Source organism: Hemiscyllium ocellatum, chromosome 38 (assembly GCF_020745735.1).
Source record: "Hemiscyllium ocellatum isolate sHemOce1 chromosome 38, sHemOce1.pat.X.cur, whole genome shotgun sequence".
Classification (NCBI taxonomy): domain Eukaryota; kingdom Metazoa; phylum Chordata; class Chondrichthyes; order Orectolobiformes; family Hemiscylliidae; genus Hemiscyllium; species Hemiscyllium ocellatum.
In genome coordinates this window covers 39179423-39203869 of record NC_083438.1, presented here as the reverse complement: position 1 = coordinate 39203869, position 24447 = coordinate 39179423, and the positions used below count along the sequence as shown (strand labels likewise).

Genomic DNA, 24447 nt, shown 5'->3' with positions numbered 1-24447 from the left:
CCCCCACACTCACCCACGCACTCACACACTCTCCCACCCACACACCCCCACATTCACACTCTCTCTCACCCACACCCCTTCTCATTCACTCTCACTCTACTATTCCCCAAAGGACCCAAACCTCTTCCCATTCATCCCCACTCAACACCGTCCCATTGGACCCAAACCCCTTCCCACTCACTCCTACTCTGCACCATCCCAATGGACCCTGACTACTTCCTGTTCAGTCCCACTCTACACCGTCCTAATGTACTTATTCCCCTTGCGGTTCACTCCCACTCTACGCCGTCTCAATGGACCACAACCCCATTCTGTTTACACCACTTCTACCTTGTCCCAATGGACCCAGACCACTTCCCAGTTACTCCCAATCTATTATATCCCAATGGAACCAAACCCCTTCCTGTTCACACCCACTCTGCACCATCCCAATGGACTCAAAGCCCTTCTCATTCACTCCAACTCAGCATCATCCCAAAGGACCCAAACCCCTTCCCATTCAATCTCACTCTACTATCCCCCAATGGAGCCAAACCCCTTCCCATTCACTCCCACTCAGTATCATCCCAATGGACCCAAACCCCTTCCCATTCACAGCCACTCTGCACCGTCCCAAAGGACCCAAACCCCTTCCCATTCAATCTCACTCTACGATCCCCCAATGGACCCAAACCCCTTTCTGTTCACTCCCACTTTACACCATCCCAATGGACTCAGAGCCCTTCTCATTCACTCCCACTCAGCATCATCCCAAAGGACCCAAACCCCTTCCCATTCAATCCCACTCTACACCATCCCAATGGACCCAAACCCCTTCCCGTTCACTCTCACTCTACACCGGCCCATTGGACCCAAATCCCTTCCACGTACTCCTACTCTGCACCATCCCAATGGACCCTGACTACTTCCCGTTCACTCTCACTCTGCACTGTCTCAGTGGACCCCAACCCCTTTCTTTTCACACCACCTCTACCTTGTCCCAGTGGACCCAAACCCCTTCCCATTCACTCCCACTCTACACCATCTCAATGGACTCAATTCCCTTCACATTCACTCCCACTCTACACCATCTCAATGGACTCAATCCCCTTCCCATTCTCTCCCAATCTGCATTGTCCCAATGGACCCAGACACCTGCCCATTCACTCTCACTCTACACCATCCCATTGGACCCAAACCCATTCCCATTCACTCCCACTCTGCACCATCTCAATGGACCCAGACCCATTCCCATTCACTCTCACTCGACCATGTCCCAATGGACACAAACTGTTTCCCGTGCACTCCTACGTTACACCATCCCATAGACCCAAACCACTTCCCATCCACTCCCACTCTACACCGTCCCAATGGACCCAAACCCCTTTCAATTCGCTCCCACTCTACACTGTCCCATTGGACCCAAACCACTTCTCGTTCACTCCCACTCTACACCGTCCCAATGGAACCAAAGCCCCTTCCCTATCACTCCCACTCAACACCATCCCAATGGACACAGACCACTTCCCATCCACTCTCACTCCACTACATCCCAATGGATCCAAACTCCTTCCTGTTCACTCCCACTCTCCACCATCCCAATGGACCCAAACCCCTTCCCATTCACTCCCACTCTACACCATCCCAATGGATCCAAACCCCTTCCCATTCACTCCCACTCTCCACCATCCCAATGGACCCAATGCCCTTCCCTTTCACTCATGCTATAAATCATCCCTATAGACCCAAACACCTTCCCATTCACTCCCACTCTACACCGTCCCAATGGACCCAGACCCATTCCCATTCACTCTCACTCTAGTATGTCCCAATGGACCCAGACTCCATCCTGTTCACTCCCAATATACACCATCCCAATGGACCCAAACCTTCCTTTTCACTCCAATCTACACCGTCCCAGTGGACTCAAAACCTTTCCCATTCACTCTCACTCTACTACATCCCAATGGACACAAACACTTTCCGGTTCACTCCCACTCTACACCATCCCAATGGACCCAAACCCCTTCTAATCCACTCTCGCTCTACTACGCCCCAATGGACCCCTTCCTTTTTACTTCCGCTCTACACTGTCCCAAAGGACCCAAACTCATTCCCACTCACTGCCATTCTACATGGTCCCAATGGACTCAAACCCCTTCCCATTCACTCCCTCTCTACACCGTCACAATGGACTCAAACCCCTTCCCATTCACTCCCACTCTACTATATCCCAATGGACCCAAACCCCTTCCTGTTCAATCCCACTCTACACCGTCACAATGGACCCAAACCCCTTCCTGTTCAATCCCACGCTGCACTGTCCCAATGGACCCAAACCCCTTCCTGTACAATCCCACGCTGCACCGTCCCAATGGACCCAAACCACTTCCCATTCACTCCCACACTACTACGTCCCAATGGACCCAGACCCCTTCCTGTTCACTGCCATTCTACACTGTCCCAATGGATCAACACCCCTTCCTGATCACTCCCACTCTCCAACATCCCAAAGGACCCAAAGTCCTTCCCGTTCACTCCCACTCTGCACCATACTAATCGACCCAAACCCCTTCCCGTTCACTCCCACTCTGCACCGCCCTAATGGACCCAAGCCCCTTCCCGTTTACTCCCACTCTGCACCGTCCCAATGGACCCAAACCCCTTCCCATTCACTCACACTCTACTATGTCCGAATGGTCCCGGACCCCTTCCTGTTCACTCCCACTCTGCACCGTCCCAATGCAGCAACACCCCTTCCCATTCTCTCCCACTGAACTATGTCCCAATGGACCCAAACCCCTTCCGGATCACTCCCACTCTGCACCGCCCCAATGGACACAAACCCTTTCTCGTTCACTCCCACTGTACTATGTCCCAATGGTCCTGAACCCATTCACATTCACCCCCACTCTGCACCGTCCCAATGGACCCAAACCCCTTCCCATTCACTCCCACTCTACACTGTCCCGTTGGTCCCAAACCCCTTCCCATTCATTCCCACTGTACTATATCCCAATGGACTCAAACCCCTTCCCAATCACTCACACCCTGCACTGTCCCAATGGACCCAAATCCTTCCCATTCGCTCCCACTCTACTATGTCCCAATGGACTCAAACCCCTTCCTGATCACTCCCACTCTGCACCATCCCAATGGACCCAAACACCTTCCCATCCACTCTCACTCTACTATGCCCCAATGGACCCAAATCCCTTCCAATTCACTCCCACTGTACTATTTTCCAATGGACCCAAACCCATTCACATTCACCCCCACTCTATACCATCCCAATGTACCCAAACCCCTCCCCTTCACTCCCACTCTACACTGTCCCATTGGTCCCAAACCCCTTCCCTTTCACTCTCATTCTGCACTGTCGCAATGGTCCCAAACCCCTTCCCATTCACTCCCACTCTGCACTGCCCCAATGGACACAAACCTCTTCCCGTTCACTCCCACTGTTCTATGTCCCAATGGTCCCAAACCACTTGCCATTCACTCCCACTCTGTACCGCCCTAATGGAGCCAAACCCTTTCCCATTCACTCCCACTCTACACCGTCCCAATGGACCCAAATCCCTTCCCATTCACTCCCACTCTACACCATCCCAATGGATCCAAACCTCTTCCCATTCACTCCCACTCTGCACTGTCCCAATGGACCCAGACCCGTTCCCATTCACTCTCACTCTACTATGTCCCAATAGACCCAGACTCCATCCTGTTTACTCCCAATATTCACCATCCCAATGGACCCAAACCCTTCCTGTTCACTCCACTCTACACCGTCCCAATGGATCCAAACCTCTTCCCATTCACTCCCACTGTACTATATCCAAATGTTCCCAAACCCCTCCCCGTTCACTCCCACTCTACACTGTCCCAATGGTCCCAACCCCCTTCTCTTTCACTCCCACTCTGCACCGTCGCAATGGACCTAAACCCCTTCCCATTCACGCCCACTGTACTATGTCCCAATGGACCCAAACCAGTTGCCGTTCACTCCCACTCTGTACCACCCCAATGGAGCCAAACCCCTTCCCATTCACTCCCACTCTGCACCGTCCCAATGGACCCAAACCCCTTCCCATTCACTCACACCCTGCACCGTCCCAATGGACCCAAACCCCTTCCCATTCATTGCCACTCTACACCATCCCAACGGACACAGACCCCTTCCCACCTACTCTCACTCTACTACATCCCAATGGATCCAAGCTCCTTCCTGTTCACTCCCGCTCTACACTGTCCCAATGGACACAGACCCTTCCCATCCACTCTCACTCTACTACATCCCAATGGACTCAAACCCCTTCCCATTCACTCCCGCTCTGCACCGCCTCATGGACCCAAACCCCTTCCTGTTCACTCTCACTCTATTACGTCCCAATGGATCCAAAACCCTTCCTATTCATACCCACTCTGCACCGTCCCAATGGACCCAAACCTGTTCCCATCCACTCTCACTCTACAACGCCCCAATGGACCCAAACCCCTTCCCATTCACTCCCACTCTGCACTGTCCCAATGGACCCAAACCTGTTCCCATCCACTCTCACTCTACACCGTCCCAATGGACCCAAACCCCTTCCCGTTCACTCCCACTCTGCACTGTCCCAATGGACCCAAACCCCTTCCCATTCACTCCCACTTTGCACCGTCCCAATGGACACAAACCCCTTCCCATTCACTCCCACTGTACTATGTCCCAATGGACCCAAACCCCTTCCCGATCACACCCACTCTGCACCACCCAAATCGACCAAAACCCCTTCCCATCCACTCTCAATCTATTATGCCCCAATGGACCCAAACCCAATGGATCACTCCCACTCTACACCGTCCCAACAGACCCAAACCCCTTCCCTTTTATTCCCACTGTACTATTTCCGAATGGACCCAAACCCCTTCCTGTTCACTCCCACTCTGCACCATCCCAATGGACCCAAACCCCTTCCTGTTCACTCCCACTCTAGTACGTCCCAATGGACCCAAATCCCTTCCTGTTCACTCCCACTCTGCACCATCCCAATGGACCCAAACCCCTTCCTGTTCACTCCCACTCTAGTACGTCCCAATGGACCCAAATCCCTTCCTGTTCACTCCCACTCTGCACCATCCCAATGGACCCAAATCCCTTCCTGTTCACTCCCACTCTGCACCATCCCAATGGACCCAAACCCCTTCCTGTTCACTCCCACTCTAGTATGTCCCAATGGACCCAAACCCCTTCCTGTTCACTCCCACTCTGCACCATCCCAATGGACCCAAACCCCTTCCTGTTCACTCCCACTCTAGTACGTCCCAATGGACCCAAACCCCTTCCTGTTCACTCCCACTCTGCACCATCCCAATGGACCCAAACCCCTTCCTGTTCACTCCCACTCTACACCATCCCAGTGGACCCAAACCCCTTCCTGTTCACTCCCACTCTACACCATCCCAATGGACCCAAACCCCTTCCTGTTCATTCCCTCTATCCTCCATCTGTCAGGACATGGAATACCAATCCTACAGGACAAAACCTTTACTGATCGCTTCTGTCAATTTAACACCTCCCAGTTTAAATCCCTCCACCCCTCCCTAACTCTCTCACCTCCTCCAGCCCCAACACCCCCTCCCTATCTCTGTAACCTCCCTCCAGCCCTACACCCCCTCCCTATCTCTGTAACCTCCTCCAGTCCCTACTTCCCCCTCCCTATCTCTGTAACCCCCCTCCATCCCCTACACCCCCTCCCTATCTCTAACCCCCTTCCGTCTCCTATACCCCCTCCCTATCTCTGTAACCCCCTCCCTATCTCTGTAACCCCCCCTCCATCCCCTACACCCCCTCCCTATCTCTAACCCCCTTCCGTCTCCTATACCCCCTCCCTATCTCTGTAACCCCCCTCCGTCCCCTACACCCCCTCCCTATCTCTGTAACCCCCTCCTGACCCTACACCCCCTCCCTATCTCTCTAACCCCTATACCACCCCATGTGCACCCTCTGTTCTGAGTCACTCCCTACCCCTTGCCCACTTACTGAGGTACGGTGAGACTGATGGACAGGACGGGAGCTGGTCTTCATCCACCACGATGGGGGTGGTGAGGCTGAGATTGGCGTAGATATCTCTGGGCTGAAAGCTGTTGGCCTGGGAGGTGGTGGGCACTGACCCTGTCTTCCAGAGGGCACTGATGATGGCATTGACCCTCTGACGTGATCCCTCGCGGTACACCAACAGAATGACCAACAGTTGGGCACTCCCCAGCACAGCCAGGAAACGCATTCTGGTGGGTATTTTCATTGGTATCTCACAGCGGGCCCCAAGGGGGATGGCACAAGGAACTGATGGAGTCACAGCCCAATGTCTGGCTCGTCCCCTTCAGAGGGGCATCACTCAGCAATACCACACCCCACCAACGTCCCCCTCCCACTCTGCGCTCTGATTGGCTCCAGAAACCACTGCTCGCTTGGCACTGTTAGAGGGGATTGATAGCGTTCCAGGGGATTACTCGCTAGTGGGAGTTGGAAGGCCACTCCAAGATGGCGGCAGGAAAGGCCATGATGCACATCCTGGGAAGGCAGGGAGTGGGAGGGTCACGGGGTCATCTGCAAAGTCAGAAACAGAGAGTGAGATTCCTGAGGAACCTTCCTCAACTCAAAAAGACTCATCGGTGGGCTTCACTCGCACTCTACCCCGCACCAATGGACCCAAACCCCATCCCGTTCACACCCACTGTACACCATCCCAATGGACCCAAACACCTTCCCATTCACTCCCTCTCTACACCATCCCAATGGACCCAAACACCTTCCCATTCACTCCCACTCTACACAGCCCCAATGGACACAAACCCCTTCCCATTCACTCCCACTCTACACAGCCCCAATGGACACAAACCCCTTCCCATTCACTCTCATTCTACACTATCCCAACGGATCCAAACCTCTTCCTGTTCATTGCTGCTCTACACCATCTGTATCCCCCTTCAGCTCCTATGCCCCTCCCTATCTCTGTATCCCCCTCCAGCCCCTACACCCCCTCCCTATCTCTGTAACCCCCTCCAGCCCCTACACCCCCTCCCTATCTGTGTAACCCCCTCCAGCCCCTACACCCCCTCCCTATCTCTGTAACCCCCTCCAGCCCCTACAACCCCTCCCTATCTCTGTAACCCCCTCCAGCCCCTACACCCCCTCCCTATCACTGTAACCCCCTACACCCCTCCCTATCTCTGTAACCCCCTCCCTATCTCTGTAACCCCCTCCAGCCCCTACACCTCTCCCTATCTCTGTAACCCCCTCCCTATCTCTGTAACCCCCTCCCTATCTCTGGAACCCCCTCCCTGTCTCCTTCCCTCCCTCTGACGGTCAGTGATAGTGTCACTGTCTCACCCTTTAGGGTGAACGGTTGGTGTGGGTCTCGGGCAGTGCCCACTGTGGGTAATCCTGGGCAGGCCGTGCTCTGACCTTCCCCACCCTGTCTGTGTCCACACCCCTCCCTGATCAATGTGGCCTGGCTCCTGTTCCAGAACGTTCCGTCACGTTCAGACACCCAGAGCCGGTGGCATGGTGTGTGAGAGGGAGCCGGGGGTCTGCAGGGAACGACGCTTCGGGGACCACCATCACCTGATGGCCTCGCGCCATTTCCACCAAGAGTGAGTCACGGTATTACCGTCACTACATCCCCACCCCACCATCAGACAGAGTAAAGCTTCCTCTACACTGTCCCACCATCAAACACTCCCAGGGACAGGGACAGCACGGGGTTAGATACAGAGTAAAGCTCCCTCTACACTGTCCCCCCATCAAACACTCCCAGGGACAGGGACAGCACGGGGTTAGATACAGAGTAAAGCTCCCTCTACACTGTCACCCCCATCAAACACTCCCACGGACAGGGACAGCACGGGGTTAGATACAGAGTAAAGCTCCCTCTACACTGTCCCACCATCAAACACTCCCACGGACAGGGATAGCACGGGGTCAGATACAGAGTAAAGCTCCCTCTACACTGTCCTGCCGATCAAACACTCCCAGGGACAGCACGGGGTTAGATACAGAGTAAAGATCCCTCTACACTGTCCCCCGCATCAAACACTCCCACGGACAGGGACAGCACGGGGTCAGATACAGAGTAAAGCTCCCTCTACACTGTCCCCACATCAAACACTCCCAGGGACAGGGATAGCACGGGGTCAGATACAGAGTAAAGCTCCCTCTACACTGTCCCCCCATCAAACACTCCCAGGGACGGGGTTAGATACAGAGTAAAGCTCCCTCTACACTGTCCCCCATCAAACACTCCCAGGGACAGGGACAGCACGGGGTTAGATACAGAGTAAAGCTCTCTCTACACTGTCCCCATCAAACACTCCCAGGACTGGGACAGCACGGGGTTAGGTACAGAGTAAAGCTCCCTCTACACTGTCCCCCCATCAAACACTCCCAGGGACAGCATGGGGTTAGATACAGAGTAAAGCTCCCTCTACACTCTCCCATCAAACACTCCGAGGGATAGGGGCAGCACGGGGTTAGATAGAGAGTAAAGCTCCCTCTACACTGTCCCTCCCATCAAACACTCCCAAGGACAGCACGGGGTTCGATACAGAGTAAAGCTCTCTCTACACTGTCCCCCCATCAAACACTCCCAGGGACAGCATGGGGGAAGATACAGAGTAAAGCTCCCTCTACACTGTCTCCCATCACACACTCCCAGGGACAGCACGGGGTTAGAGACGGAGTAAAGCTCCCTCTACACTGTCCCCCATCAAACACTCCCAGGGACAGGGACAGCACGGAGTTAGATACACAGTAAAGCTCTCTCTACACTGTCCCCCATCAAACACTCCCAGGGACAGGGACAGCACGGGGTTAGGTACAGAGTAAAGGTCCCTCTACACTGTCCCCCCATCAAACACTCCCAGGGACAGCACGGGGTTAGATACAGAGTAAAGCTCCCTCTACACTGTCCCACATCACACAATCCCAGGGACAGCACGGGGTTAGAGACGGAAATCCAGAATGGACTGCCCGAGATGGTGTTGAGAATCTTCGAGAGGCCCCAGTGGGACGAGAGTCCGTCTGGAAGCTCTCTGCGGGTACCTTGCTCAGTCCTGGGATGGCCGAGAGATGATGTGGCTCCTGGTGAGTTCCGAGTTTCCGGAATGCTCCAACCGTGTTGTGTGACCAAAGGGGAAGGGAGTGGAGCTGGTGCTGCTGGGTCTCTCCCTCTCAGGTACACGTCCAACCCTCATGAATCATCCTCAGAGTCGGGTCAAAGTCCAGCCAAAACAAACCCATATCCTTTCGGGGACAATAAAAAGGCCATTTATTGAAGGTGTTGTTCAAACAAAGATGCAAATGTGACAGAAAGGATAAGGTTCTGTGTCTGTCCTCACACCCATCACACACACTCTCACTCCCCGTCTCACACTCTCACTCCCCGTCACACACACTCTCACTCCCCGTCTCACACACTCACTCCCCGTCACACACACTCACTCCCCGTTACACACACTGTCACTCCCCGTCTCACACTCTCACTCCCCGTCACACACACTCTCACTCCCGGTCTCACACACTCTCACTCCCCGTCACACACACTCACTCCCCGTTACACACACTCTCACTCCCCGTCACACACACTCTCACTCCCCGTCTCACACTCTCACTCCCCGTCTCACACTCTCACTCCCCGTCTCACACTCTCACTCCCCGTCACACACTCTCACTCCCCGTCTCACACACTCTCACTCCCCGTCTCACACACTCTCACTCCCCGTCACACACACTCTCACTCCCCGTCACACACTCTCACTCCCCGTCACACACTCTCACTCCCCGTCTCACACACTCTCACTCCCCGTCTCACACTCTCACTCCCCGTCTCACACACTCTCACTCCCCGTCACACACACTCACTCCCCGTTACACACACTCTCACTCCCCGTCACACACACTCTCACTCCCCGTCTCACACTCTCACTCCCCGTCTCACACTCTCACTCCCCGTCACACACTCTCACTCCCCGTCTCACACACTCTCACTCCCCGTCTCACACACTCTCACTCCCCGTCTCACACACTCTCACTCCCCGTCACACACACTCACTCCCCGTCTCACACACTCTCACTCCCCGTCTCACACTCTCACTCCCCGTCTCACACACTCTCACTCCCCGTCTCTCACACTCTCACTCCCTCTCTCACACACTCTCACTCCCTCTCTCACACACTCTCACTCCCCCCTCTCACACACTCTCACTCCCCCTCTCTCACTCTCACTCCCCTCTCACACTCTCACTCCCTGTCTCATACACACTCTCACTCCCCGTCTCACACACTCTCACTCCCCCTCACACTCTCACTCCCCCTCTCTCACACTCTCACTCCCCCTCTCGCACACTCTCACTCCCCGTCTCACACTCTCACTCCCCCCTCACACACTCTCACTCCCCCTCTCACACACTCTCACTCCCCCCTCACACACTCTCACTCCCCGTCTCTCACACTCTCACTCCCCGTCTCATACACTCTCACTCCCCGTCTCACACTCTCACTCCCCGCCTCACACACTCTCACTCCCCGTCTCACACACTCTCACTCCCCGTCACACACACTCTCACTCCCCGTCTCACACTCTCACTCCCCGTCACACACACTCTCACTCCCCCTCTCACACACTCTCACTCCCCCTCTCACACACTCTCACTCCCCCTCTCTCACACTCTCACTCCCCCCTCACACACTCTCACTCCCCGTCTCTCACACTCTCACTCCCAGTCTCACACACTCTCACTCCCAGTCTCACACACTCTCACTCCCAGTCTCACACACTCTCACTCCCAGTCTCACACACTCTCACTCCCCTCTCACACACTCTCACTCCCCCTCTCACACACTCTCACTCCCCCTCTCACACACTCTCACTCCCCCTCACACACTCTCACTCCCCGTCTCTCACACTCTCACTCCCCGTCTCACACACGCTCACTCCCTCCCTCACACACTCTCACTCCCTCTCTCACACACTCTCACTCCCCCCTCTCACACACTCTCACTCCCTCTCTCACTCTCACTCCCCCTCTCACACTCTCACTCCCTGTCTCATACACACTCTCACTCCCCGTCTCACACACTCTCACTCCCCCTCACACTCTCACTCCCCCTCTCTCACACTCTCACTCCCCCTCTCGCACACTCTCACTCCCCGTCTCACACTCTCACTCCCCCTCTCACACACTCTCACTCCCCCTCTCACACACTCTCACTCCCCCCTCACACACTCTCACTCCCCGTCTCTCACACTCTCACTCCCCGTCTCATACACTCTCACTCCCCGTCTCACACACTCTCACTCCCCCTCACACTCTCACTCCCCCTCTCTCACACTCTCACTCCCCCTCTCGCACACTCTCACTCCCCGTCACACACACTCTCACTCCCCGTCACACACACTCTCACTCCCCCTCTCGCACACTCTCACTCCCCGTCTCTCACACTCTCACTCCCCTTCTCTCACACTCTCACTCCCCGTCTCACACACTCTCACTCCCCGTCTCACACACTCTCACTCCCCCTCACACTCTCACTCCCCCTCTCTCACACTCTCACTCCCCCTCTCGCACACTCTCACTCCCCGTCACACACACTCTCACTCCCCGTCACACACACTCTCACTCCCCCTCTCGCACACTCTCACTCCCCGTCTCTCACACTCTCACTCCCCTTCTCTCACACTCTCACTCCCCGTCTCACACACTCTCACTCCCCGTCTCACACACTCTCACTCCCCGCCTCACACACTCTCACTCCCCGTCTCACACACTCTCACTCCCCGTCACACACACTCTCACTCCCCGTCTCACACTCTCACTCCCCGTCACACACACTCTCACTCCCCGTCTCACACACTCTCACTCCCCGTCTCACACTCTCACTCCCCGTCACACACACTCTCACTCCCCGTCTCACACACTCTCACTCCCCGTCTCACACACTCTCACTCCCCGTCTCACACTCTCACTCCCCGTCTCACACACTCTCACTCCCCGTCTCACACTCTCACTCCCCGTCACACACACTCTCACTCCCCGTCACACACACTCTCTCTCCCCGTCACACACACTCTCACTCCCCGTCTCACACACTCTCACTCCCCGCCTCACACACTCTCACTCCCCCTCTCACACACTCTCACTCCCCGTCACACACACTCTCACTCCCCGTCTCACACTCTCACTCCCCGTCACACACACTCTCACTCCCCCTCTCACACACTCTCACTCCCCCTCTCACACACTCTCACTCCCCCCTCTCACACTCTCACTCCCCCCTCACACACTCTCACTCCCGTCTCTCACACTCTCACTCCCCGTCTCTCACACTCTCACTCCCCGTCACACACACTCTCACTCCCCGTCACACACTCTCACTCCCAGTCTCACACACTCTCACTCCCAGTCTCACACACTCTCACTCCCAGTCTCACACACTCTCACTCCCCGTCACACACACTCTCTCTCCCCGTCACACACACTCTCACTCCCCGTCTCACACACTCTCACTCCCCGCCTCACACACTCTCACTCCCCCTCTCACACACTCTCACTCCCCGTCACACACACTCTCACTCCCCGTCTCACACTCTCACTCCCCGTCACACACACTCTCACTCCCCCTCTCACACACTCTCACTCCCCCTCTCACACACTCTCACTCCCCCCTCTCACACTCTCACTCCCCCCTCACACACTCTCACTCCCCGTCTCTCACACTCTCACTCCCCGTCTCTCACACTCTCACTCCCCGTCACACACACTCTCACTCCCCGTCACACACTCTCACTCCCAGTCTCACACACTCTCACTCCCAGTCTCACACACTCTCACTCCCAGTCTCACACACTCTCACTCCCCGTCTCACACACTCTCACTCCCCTCTCACACACTCTCACTCCCCCTCTCACACACTCTCACTCCCCCTCTCACGCACTCTCACTCCCCCCTCACACACTCTCACTCCCCGTCTCTCACACTCTCACTCCCCGTCTCTCACACTCTCACTCCCCGTCTCACACACTCTCACTCCCTCTCTCACACACTCTCACTCCCTCTCTCACACACTCTCACTCCCCCCTCTCACACACTCTCACTCCCCCTCTCTCACTCTCACTCCCCCTCTCACACTCTCACTCCCTGTCTCATACACACTCTCACTCCCCGTCTCACACACTCTCACTCCCCCTCACACTCTCACTCCCCCTCTCTCACACTCTCACTCCCCCTCTCGCACACTCTCACTCCCCGTCTCACACTCTCACTCCCCCCTCACACACTCTCACTCCCCCTCTCACACACTCTCACTCCCCCCTCACACACTCTCACTCCCCGTCTCTCACACTCTCACTCCCCGTCTCATACACTCTCACTCCCCGTCTCACACACTCTCACTCCCCCTCACACTCTCACTCCCCCTCTCTCACACTCTCACTCCCCCTCTCTCACACTCTCACTCCCCCTCTCGCACACTCTCACTCCCCGTCACACACACTCTCACTCCCCGTCACACACACTCTCACTCCCCCTCTCGCACACTCTCACTCCCCGTCTCACACACTCTCACTCCCCGTCTCACACACTCTCACTCCCCGCCTCACACACTCTCACTCCCCGTCTCACACACTCTCACTCCCCGTCACACACACTCTCACTCCCCGTCTCACACTCTCACTCCCCGTCACACACACTCTCACTCCCCCTCTCACACACTCTCACTCCCCCTCTCACACACTCTCACTCCCCCTCTCTCACACTCTCACTCCCCCCTCACACACTCTCACTCCCCGTCTCTCACACTCTCACTCCCCGTCTCTCACACTCTCACTCCCCGTCACACACACTCTCACTCCCCGTCACACACACTCTCACTCCCAGTCTCACACACTCTCACTCCCAGTCTCACACACTCTCACTCCCAGTCTCACACACTCTCACTCCCAGTCTCACACACTCTCACTCCCAGTCTCACACACTCTCACTCCCCGTCTCACACACTCTCACTCCCCCTCTCACACACTCTCACTCCCCCTCTCACACACTCTCACTCCCCCCTCACACACTCTCACTCCCCGTCTCTCACACTCTCACTCCCCGTCTCACACACTCTCACTCCCTCTCTCACACACTCTCACTCCCTCTCTCACACACTCTCACTCCCTCTCTCACACACTCTCACTCCCCCCTCTCACACACTCTCACTCCCCCTCTCTCACTCTCACTCCCCCTCTCACACTCTCACTCCCTGTCTCATACACACTCTCACTCCCCGTCTCACACACTCTCACTCCCCCTCACACTCTCACTCCCCCTCTCTCACACTCTCACTCCCCCTCTCGCACACTCTCACTCCCCGTCTCACACTCTCACTCCCCCTCTCACACACTCTCACTCCCCCTCTCACACACTCTCACTCCCCCCTCACACACTCTCACTCCCCGTCTCTCACACTCTCACTCCCCGTCTCATACACTCTCACTCCCCGTCTCACACACTCTCACTCCCCCTCACACTCTCACTCCCCCTCTCTCACACTCTCACTCCCCCTCTCGCACACTCTCACTCCCCGTCTCACACTCTCACTCCCCGTCACACACACTCTCACTCCCCGTCACACACACTCTCACTCCCCGTCTCTCACACTCTCACTCCCCTTCTCTCACACTCTCACTCCCCTTCTCTCACACTCTCACTCCCCGTCTCACACACTCTCACTCCCCGTCTCATACACTCTCCCTCCCCGTCTCACACACTCTCACTCCCCCTCACACTCTCACTCCCCCTCTCACACTCTCACTCCCCCTCTCACACACTCTCACTCCCCCTCCCTCACAGTCTCAATCCCCTCTCACACACTCTCACTCCCCCTCTCACACACACTCTCACTCCCTGTCTCTCTCACACTCTCACTCCACCTCTCTCACACACTCTCCCCATCTCACACTCTCAATCCCCATCTCTCACAAACTTCCACTCCCGTCTCACACACTCTCACTCCCCGTCTCATACACTCTCACTCCCCCTCTCTCACACTTACTCCCCTCTCACACACTCACTCCCCCTCTCACACACTCACTCCCCCTCTCACACACTCTCACTCCCCCTCTCTCACACTCTCACTCCCCTCTCACTCACAAACTTTCACTCCCCCCTCACACACTCTCACTCCCCTCTCACTCACAAACTTTCACTCCCCCCTCACACACTCTCACTCCCCTCTCTCACACTCTCACTCCCCATCTCATACACACTCACTCCCCGTCTCACACACTCTCACTCCCCCTCTCTCACACTCTCACTCCCCTCTCACACACTCTCACTCCCCCTCTCTCACACTCTCACTCCCCCTCTCACACACTCTCACTCCCCCTCTCACACACTCTCACCCCTCTCACACACTCTCACTCCCTCTCTCACACACTCTCACTCCCCTCTCACACACTCTCACTCCCCCCTCACACACTCTCACCCCTCTCACACACTCTCACTCCCCCTCTCTCACACTCTCACTCCCCCTTTCACAGTCTCACTCCCCCTCTCACACAGTCTCACTCCCCTCTCACACACTCTCACTCCCCCTCTCACACACTCTCACTCCCTCTCTCACACACTCTCACTCCCCCTCTCACAGTCTCACTCCCCTCTCACACAGTCTCACTCCCTCTCACACACTCTCACTCCCCCTCACTCAGTCTGTCTCCTCCTCTCACACTCTCACTCCCCCCTCACACTCTCACTCCCCTCGCTCTCACTCCCCCCTCTCACACAGTCTCACTCCCCCCCTCACACTCTCACTCCCCCCTCACACACTCTCACTCCCCTCTCACACACTCTCACTCCCCCCTCGCTGCCTGCTTGGGGAGGGGAGGGGGGTTAGAGATCAGGAACCTCTCGATATAAGACAATTCTCTGGGAGAATCACCTCAACTGTCTGGGTGTTCAGGCCTGTGGGTGGGCTGGAGGTACAGAGGAGATGTCAGTGTAAACTCGACGAGCCGAAGGGCCCCCGGTGTACCGAATGTTGCCGCGAATACGCGGGGGGGTTCTCCCAGACCGAATCCCGGGAATGGGGAGTGCTGTCCCGTGAGGGATTGGAATGGGCCCCATTGGATCGCCCACAAAGAGAGAGGCCTGACTGACAATTCGACAGCGTTAGGGACCCCACAGACAGGGAGAGGAGGTGGGTGTTCCCCTCTCCCCCCACCCTCGGGGTGGGGGTGGTGTGGGGGAGAGGAGGCCCAGAGCCAGGGGGTGACAGTGTCAGGACTCGGGGTCAACCGTTGGGGGCTGGGATGTGGGGGTGGGGGGGGAGAGTCACTGCTTCAGGGGTTTGGGGGGAGTGGGGAGGGGGTGTGTGGGGTCGACTGAGTCGAGGAAGGAGGGGGAGAGAGAGAGAAAGAGGGGGTGGAGAGAGAAAATGGGGGAGGAAGAGAGAAGGTGGGGAGGGAGAGAGAGAGGGGGGAGAGAGAGAGGCGGGGGGATGAGAGGGGAGGAGAGAGAGAGAGGGGAGGAGAGAGAGAGAGAGGGGAGGAGAGAGAGAGAGAGGGGGAGAGAGAGAGGGGAGGAGAGAGAGAGGGGGGAGAGAGAGAGAGAGGTGGGGGAGAGAGAGAGAGAGGGGAGGAGAGAGAGAGAGGGGAGGAGAGGGGGAGAGAGAGAGAGGGGAGGAGAGAGAGAGAGGGGGGAGAGAGAGAGAGAGGTGGGGGAGAGAGAGAGATGGGGGAGAGAGAGCGGGGTGGGAGAGAGAGAGGTGGGGGATGAGTGAGAGGGGTGGGAGAGAGGGGGAGCAGCGGGGGAGAGAGAGAGGTGGGGGATGAGTGAGAGGGGTGGGAGAGAGGGGGAGCAGCGGGGGAGAGAGAGAGGTGGGGGATGAGTGAGAGGGGTGGGAGAGAGAGAGGGGGAGAAAGAGAGATTGAGGGGGGAGAGAAGGGCGGGAGAAGGGGAGGAGAGAGAGAGATGGGGGGAGGGAGAGAGGAGGGGGAGAGAGGGGCGGAGATGAGTGGGGGGGGGGAGAGAGAGGGGGGAGAGAGAGAAGGGGAAAGAGAGGGGAGAGAGGGTGGGGGAGAGAGAGCGGGGTCGAGAGAGAGAGGAGTCGAGAGAGAGAGATGGAGGGAGAGGGGTTGAGAGAGGGGGTGAGAGAGAGAGTGGAGGAGAGAGAGAGGGGGTGAGAGAGAGATGGGGGTGAGAGAGAGAGATGGGGGTGAGAGAGAGAGATGGGGGTGAGAGAGAGAGTATGGGGGAGAGAGAGAGTGGCGGGAGAGAGAAGGGGAGAGAGAGAGGGGGAGGGGGGGACAGAGATAGAGGGAGAATTGAGAGAGGGGGGTGGGAGAGAGAGGGGGTGGAGAGAGAGAGAGATGGGGGAGAGGGAGAGAGGAGGGAGAAAGAGAGGGGGGAGAGAAAGTGAGAGAGTGGGGGAGAGGGAGGGGGGAGGGAAAGGGAGAGAGATGGGGTGGAGAGAGGGGGAGAGAGCGGGGAGGCGAGAGAGAGAGAGAGAGGGTGTGGAGTGAGGGGGGGAGAGAGCGGGGAGGCGAGAGAGAGAGAGGGTGTGGAGTGAGGGGGGGAGAGAGCGGGGAGGCGAGAGAGAGAGAGAGAGGGTGTGGAGTGAGGGGGGGAGAGAGCGGGGAGGCGAGAGAGAGAGAGGGTGTGGAGTGAGGGGGGGAGAGAGCGGGGAGGCGAGAGAGAGAGAGGGTGTGGAGTGAGGGGGGGAGAGAGAGGGAAGGGCAGAGAGAGGGAGGGGCAGAGAGAGAGTGGTGAAGAGAGAGAGATGGGAGGAGGGAGAGAGAGAGGGAGGGAGGGGTGGAGAGAGAGAGGGGAATGAGAGAGAGTGGCGGATGAGTGAGAGGGGGGTGAGAGAGAGGAAGCGAGGGGGGAGAGAGAGAGGGGGAGAAAGAGAGATAGAGGGGGGTGAGAGAGATGGGGGATGAGAGGGGGGTATGAGAGAGAGGTGGCGAGGGGGGGAGGGAGAGAGGAGGAGGAGAGAGAGGGGGAATGAGGTAGAGGGAGGATGAGAGAGGGGGGATGAGAGGAGGTGGATGAAAGAGGGGGGGATGAGTGAGGGGGGAGAAGAGAGGGGGAGAGAGAGAGGGGGAGAATGGGGGCTGAGAGAGGGGGGAGAGAGAGAGAAGGGGGTGGGGGGAGAAAGAGAGAGGGGTTGAGAAGAAGATAGGGGGGAGAGGGTGGAGGGGGGGAAGGAGAGAGGGAGGAAGAAAGAGAGAGAGGTAGGGGCAGAGAGAGAGAGAGGGGTGTGGGATATAGGTAAATTAATGCTACTCCTGTAACCATCATTGCTGATACAAAGTAAGTGAACTCACACCCAGTGTGTGATTGTTTCAGCCGGGAGCTGGGTCAACAAGAATGGGAACTATGTGGAGGGAATACATCATTGTGTGTTTGTATTAGCTACAAATGTCTGTAAGGGAGTAACAGGACTGTAAGACAATGGTAGATAATACAGGCACTAGATAAGATGCTGTGAGGGGAGGCAGTTACACTCAATATGCCTGTACAAACAGTCGGTATAAACATCTGTTTCCCACGTTTACAGACACACAGGGACAAACCCCAATTAAAAGGGGCTTAGTGATAAGATGCTGTGGGGGGGGGGCAGCACAGATGGAGGGGGTAGATAATGGTGAGGCAAGGCTGTGCCCACAGCAGGATGGGGTCAAACGGCCTTGTGAGGGCAGGAATAAGCATTTTGTCAGAGACCAGGCCGGATAAGACAGGAGATAAACAGGAGTAATGGGTACCGGTCTTAGGGAAGGGGAGGGTGGAAACAGGGGGGGGAAACGATGAGATTAAAAAAAATGTAGGAACCAAATTATATAAATATCGAGTATTTGTTGAATTCAGTGTGTGTTGTCCCTGCCTTGTGGACATCACACCCACTTGTAAGTGTGAAATAAATGACACTACTGATTCAGATCTTGTCTGGGACTGAAATTATTGACGTGAGTGAGCGTTGTTTCTCACAACATGGGGCTGTCCGGAATGTTCTTCCATCGCAGGGGGGAGTGGCCGGCCCTGGACACTGGGAAGAGGCGTCCCGTTCCCCAATGAGGAGCGGTCTCGTGTCCCGGTTCGGTCTGCTCCCTTGGGCGACTGGTACGAATCCCACGAGAGAGACATCTGAATCAGTGACAGGAGATCGATAGAACATACGGCAGAAAGGGGCCAGGCAACTCTGTACACAGACCAGGGTCAGAAAACTGACTTTTAAGTACTGCCTTGGTGGCTGGGATTGGGTTTTAGTCGTTAATAAGGGACTAATGAAGGAACGCAATATGGGCTGTGCCGTGGGTAAGGAAAATAGCCTCTGGAAAAACAGAAGGAGTAAAAGGTAATGGAAATGGAGGCGGGGCCCCTTACAACACACCTCCTGAAAGTCCGTTGGGCAGGGTGTTGTGGAATTGGAAAAGTAATACTTGTACAGGGGAAAAAGATGATTAAATATCGTTGCTTTGTATGGACTAAGGAATCCATTCCTCGTCCTGCTGTCTTCTGGCCAAAGTACAGCTCGGACGAAGACTGGGTTTGTAAATATCTGAATTTATATGTCAATGTGTGTGAGAGAGAGAGAATGAACAGAGCTGTACGGCTGGTAGAAAGTTTAACCCTTTGTGATTTGGTTTGAATGCACATTTGTTTGTTGGTGATTGAGTGTTTGTGTTTTATTCCCTGGAGCTTGAGTTCCAGGACTGTTTTGAATCTGATTTTTTATTAAGGAAACTTAACATGATTTCTTTTAAGGTTAAGGATTCTATAGAGATTGATGAAAAAGAAATTGGTGATAACGCCTGTTCTTTTGACAGGTCATGACCGCCTTACTATCAGTTTCTAACTTATCTCTTCTATCTTTACATTAAAGCGATTTATGGCGGGCAGTTGCAGTTCCAGTTCAACATTAGATTGCAATAAAAACAAAATCCTATGGTAAATATCTGAGACCTTGGATTCGGCCCTTGTTCATGCATTAGAAGTTTTTTTTTAACTTGAATAGACAGATTCTGTTAAGGCAGCTCTGATTATTTCACGACCTATAGCATTGTAATCGAGCAATAATTGGTCAGGACTACTTAAGAAAACTAATTTTGGATTTAAATTAAGGGGCTAAAACTGGGTAATTACAGTGGATTTCAAAATTGGGAACTGTATGCATTTTACATTTTAAATATTGAATACTGAATAAATGACCGTAAATATATAAATATATTTACAAGTTAGGAACAGGCTTTAAAGTTAGTCAAGCATGAATTGATGAATTGGTGTTTGATGTTATGGGGAACTAGAAATATTGCAATATGTCTTAAAAAAAAAGGGGGAAAGAACGTAATGACTTATCCCCTTCGGGAGGTACCGATAGGGGACAAAGAGATTGGGTTTGTAAGTGACCCCCCTCACCAGTGGGGAGGTCAGAACGTTTAAAAAGGAAATGAAGGTCCTGGTTGTCTGAACAAATTGATCAATTCTTGGGCCCCAGTCTGTGTACGTGGGCTGGGTTAATGTCCATTTTGGATATACTGTTTACTGGGGGGGAAAGGGGACTAATACGGGGAGCAGCCATTAAAATATGGGACAGGGAACACCCGATTGGGGATGGGGATGCTGGACAGGGAGAGACGCAGTTTCCCCTCAGAGACCCCCAGTGGGAAAATCAAAACCCGGAGCGTAGAGCAGAAATGAGGGAATTGAAAGACCTGGTTCTAAAAGGAATAAGAGGCAGTTCCGAAGTCGCAGAATCTGACTAAAGCCTTTGAAGTTAGTCAGGAGAAAGATGAGACGCCCTCAGCTTCCTTGTAGAGATTAAGAGACTCAATGCGGAAATATTCGGGAATGAACCCTGAGGATCCAGTGGCGCAGGGTCTTTTGAAAGTACATTTTGTGACGAAGGCGTGGCCAGACATAGAGAGAAAGATCCAGAAGGTAGAAGGGTGGAGCGAAAAGCCATTAGATGAATTGTTAAGGGAGGCACAGAAAGTGTGTGTAAAGAGAGGGAGGATGAGAGACAGGAACAGAAGGTGAAAATGACGGTAGCTGCGGTTGGTGAGGGGGTTAAGAGAAGAATGGAACCAATATTGAGCAACTGGAGCGGTGGGTGGCACCATGTAGGGCAGGGAGGGAAGGGGAGAGGGAGAGGACAAGGGGGAGCATTGGATAGAGGGTTCGAGCGACAGGGGCAGAGATGGGGGTCTCCACAGGCAGGATGCTGTTATTGTGGAAAGATAGGGCATTTGAGGTGGGAGTGTCCTGATCTACAAAGGGAAGCAAGGGCCATTCCGCTTATGAATTTTGATAATGAATAGGGGTGTCAGGGGTTCCTGCCCTCGGGCACCCACCAGGAACCCTTGATAAACTTGAAGGTGGGACCCTGTAGGGAAGAGGTAGTCTTCCCAGTAGATACAGGGGCAGCACGGTCATCGCTGAATTTAAACTAACTCTGCAGGGGCATGGGAACCTGGACTGTAGCTTCAGGGTACAGGACCTTGAGTGTAGGGAGGTTAGGAACAAGGCATCGATTTCGAAGGAGGGTGCCTGTAAACAGAAAGGTGGCTTGAAGTGTGTATACTTCAATGCCAGAAGTATAAGAAATAAGGTAGGTGAAGTTGCAGCGTGGGTTTGTACCTGGGACTTCGATGTTGTGGCCATTACAGAGACGTGGGTAGAACAGGGACAGGAATGGCTGTTGCAGGTTCCAGGGTTTAAATGTTTTAGTAGGGTCAGACATGGGGGTAAAAGAGGGGGAGGTGTGGCATTACTTGTCAAGGATAATATTACAGCGGTGGAAAGGACGATGGATGAAGACTCGCCATCTGAGGTAGTTTGGGCTGAGGTTAGAAATAGGAAAGGTGAGGTCACCCTGTTAGGAGTTTTCTACAGGCCTCCCAATAGTCCGAGAGAAGTAGAGGATAGTATTGCGAGGATGATTCAGGAAAAGAGTGAAGGTAGCAGGGTGGTTGTTATGGGGGACTTTAACTTCCCAGATATTGACTGGGAAAGCTATAGCTCGAGATCGTTAGATGGGTCGGTGTTTGTCCAATGTGTGCAGGAGGGTTTCCTGACACAATATGTAGACAGGCCAACAAGAGGTGAGGCCATACTGGATTTGGTTCTAGGTAATGAACCAGGCCAGGTGTTAGACTTGGAGGTAGGTGAGCACTTTGGGAACAGTGACCACAATTCGGTGACTTTTACTCTAGTGATGGAGAGGGATAAATGTGCGCCGCAGGGCAAGAGTTATAGCTGGGGGCAGGGAAATTATGATGCAGTGAGGCATGACTTAGGATGTGTGGCTTGGAAAGTAGGTTTCAAGGCAAGGGTGCAATCGATATGTGGAGTTTGTTCAAGGAGCAACTATTGAGTGTCCTTGATAAGTATGTACCAGTCAGGCAGGGAGGGAGGAAAGGGTCGTGTGAGGGAGACGTGGTTTAATAAGGAATTGGAATCCCTTGTGAAAGGGAAGAGGGCGGCCTATGTAAAGATGAGGCGTGAAGGTTCAGTTGGGGTGATTGAGAGTTATAAGGTAGCCAGGAAGGATCTGAAGAGAGAGCTAAGAGCAGCAAGGAGGGGACATGAAAAGTCCTTAGTTGGTAGGATTAGGGAAAACCCAAAGGCTTTCTATAGGTATGTCAGGAATAAAAGGATGACTAGGGTAGGTATCGGTCCAGTCAAGGATAGTAGTGGGAAGTTGTGCGTGGAGGCGGAGGAGATTGGAGAGACACTAAATCAATACTTTTCGTCAGTATTCACTCAGGAACGGGACACTGTTGCAGGTGTGAATATTGAGTCACAAGTGATTAGAATGGATGGCCTGGAAATATGTAGGGAGGAGGTTTTGGGAATACTGGAAAGGATGAAAATAGATAAGTCTCCTGGTCCTGATGGCATCTACCCTAGGATCCTCTGGGAAGCAAGGGAGGAGATAGCAGAGCCATTGGCCTTGATTTTTATGTCGTCATTGTCAACGGGAATAGTACCAGAAGACTGGAGGATGGCGAATGTGGTCCCATTGTTCAAGGAGGGGAGTAGGGATAGCCCTAGTAACTATAGGCCGGTGAGTCTCACTTCTGTTGTGGGCAAAGTCTTAGAGAGAATTATAAGGGATAAGATTTATGAACATCTGGATAGCACAGGATTCCCATCTCCTGGCTTGTCTCATGAGACAAGACATCTGGATAGGAATAATGTGATCAAGGATAGTCAGCATGGTTTTGTGAAGGGCAGGTCGTGCCTCACAAACCTTATTGAGTTCTTTGAGAAGGTGACTAAGGAGGTGGATGAGGGTAAAGCAGTAGATGTGGTGTATATGGATTTTAGCAAGGCGTTCGATAAGGTACCCCATGGTAGGCTAATGCAAAAACTACAGAGGTATGGCATTGAGGGTGCATTAGAGGTTTGGATTAGGAATTGGCTGGCTGGAAGAAGACAGAGGGTAGTAGTTGATGGACTAGGTTCATCTTGGAGTGCAGTTACTAGCGGTGTACCACAGGGATCTGTTTTGGGACCGTTGCTGTTTGTCATCTTTATAAATGATCTAGAGGAAGGGCTTGAAAGCTGGGTGAGCAAGTTTGCGGATGACACAAAGGTCGGTGGAGTTGTGGATAGTGAGGAAGGATGTGGCAGGTTACAGCAGGATATAGATAAGCTGCAGAGCTGGGCAGAAATGTGGCAAATGGAATTCAATGTAGCTAAGTGTGAAGTGATTCACTTTGGTAAGAGTAACAAGAAGATGGATTACTGGGCTAATGGTAGGCTACTTCGTAGTGTGGATGAGCAGAGGGATCTTGGTGTCCATGTACACAGATCTCTGAAAGTTGCCACCCAGGTAAATAGTGCTGTGAGGAAGGCTTATGGTGTACAGGGCTTTATTGGTAGAGGAATTGAGTTCCGGAGTCCTGAGGTCATGTTGCAGTTGTATAAGACTCTGGAGCGGCCTCATCTGGAGTATTGTGTGCAGTTTTGGTCGCCATACTATAGGAAGGATGTGGAGGCATTGGAACGGGTGTAGAGGAGGTTTACCAGGATGTTGCCTGGTATGGTAGGAAGATCGTATGAGGAAAGGCTGAGGCACTTGGGGCTGTTCTCATTGAAGAAAAGAAGGTTTAGGGGAGATTTGATAGAGGTGTATAAGATGATTAGGGGTTTAGATAGGGTAGACACTGAGAACCTTTTACCGCGAATGGAGTCAGCTGTTACTAGGGGACACCGCTTTAAATTAAGGGGTGGTAGGTATAGGACAGATGTTAGGGGTAGATTCTTTACACAGCGGGTTGTGAGTTCATGGAATGCCCTGCCAGTAGCAGTGGTGAACTCTCCCTCTTTATGGGCATTTAAACGGGCATTGGATAGGCATGTGGAGGTTATTGGGCTAGTGTAGGTTAGGTAGGATTTGGTCGGTGCAACATCGAGGGCCGAAGGGCCTGTACTGCGCTGTAT

The 24447-nt window shown here is 54.2% G+C and overlaps 2 protein-coding genes across 5 annotated transcripts in view; one reads left to right on the top strand and one right to left on the bottom strand.

Moving 5' to 3' along the window:
• The window catches only part of LOC132834019 (beta-1,4-galactosyltransferase 3-like), a 48111-nt gene that overhangs the window by 11068 nt on the left and 12596 nt on the right, over window positions 1–24447 (bottom strand). The window contains exons 3-4 of one of the 2 annotated variants that reach the window (XM_060852734.1): window positions 9065–9265; window positions 6005–6571 (exon numbers count right to left, since the gene is read on the bottom strand). In XM_060852734.1, the coding sequence (XP_060708717.1) occupies window positions 6005–6266 (262 nt within the window). In that variant the 5' untranslated portion in view covers window positions 6267–6571; window positions 9065–9265. Of the gene's footprint in view, window positions 1–6004; window positions 6572–9064; window positions 9266–24447 lie in introns of those variants that run through there. The other variant, XM_060852735.1, reaches the window with a different exon arrangement.
• LOC132834020 (uncharacterized) overlaps window positions 1–24447 on the top strand; it is a 45656-nt gene that overhangs the window by 17097 nt on the left and 4112 nt on the right. Inside the window, exon 1 of one of the 3 annotated variants that reach the window (XR_009647143.1) lies at window positions 19110–19546. The exons of 1 other annotated variant lie outside the window; for it this stretch is intronic. The gene's annotated coding sequence lies outside the window, so the exon portion shown is untranslated. Of the gene's footprint in view, window positions 1–19109; window positions 19551–24447 lie in introns of those variants that run through there. One more of the 3 variants, XR_009647142.1, reaches the window with a different exon arrangement.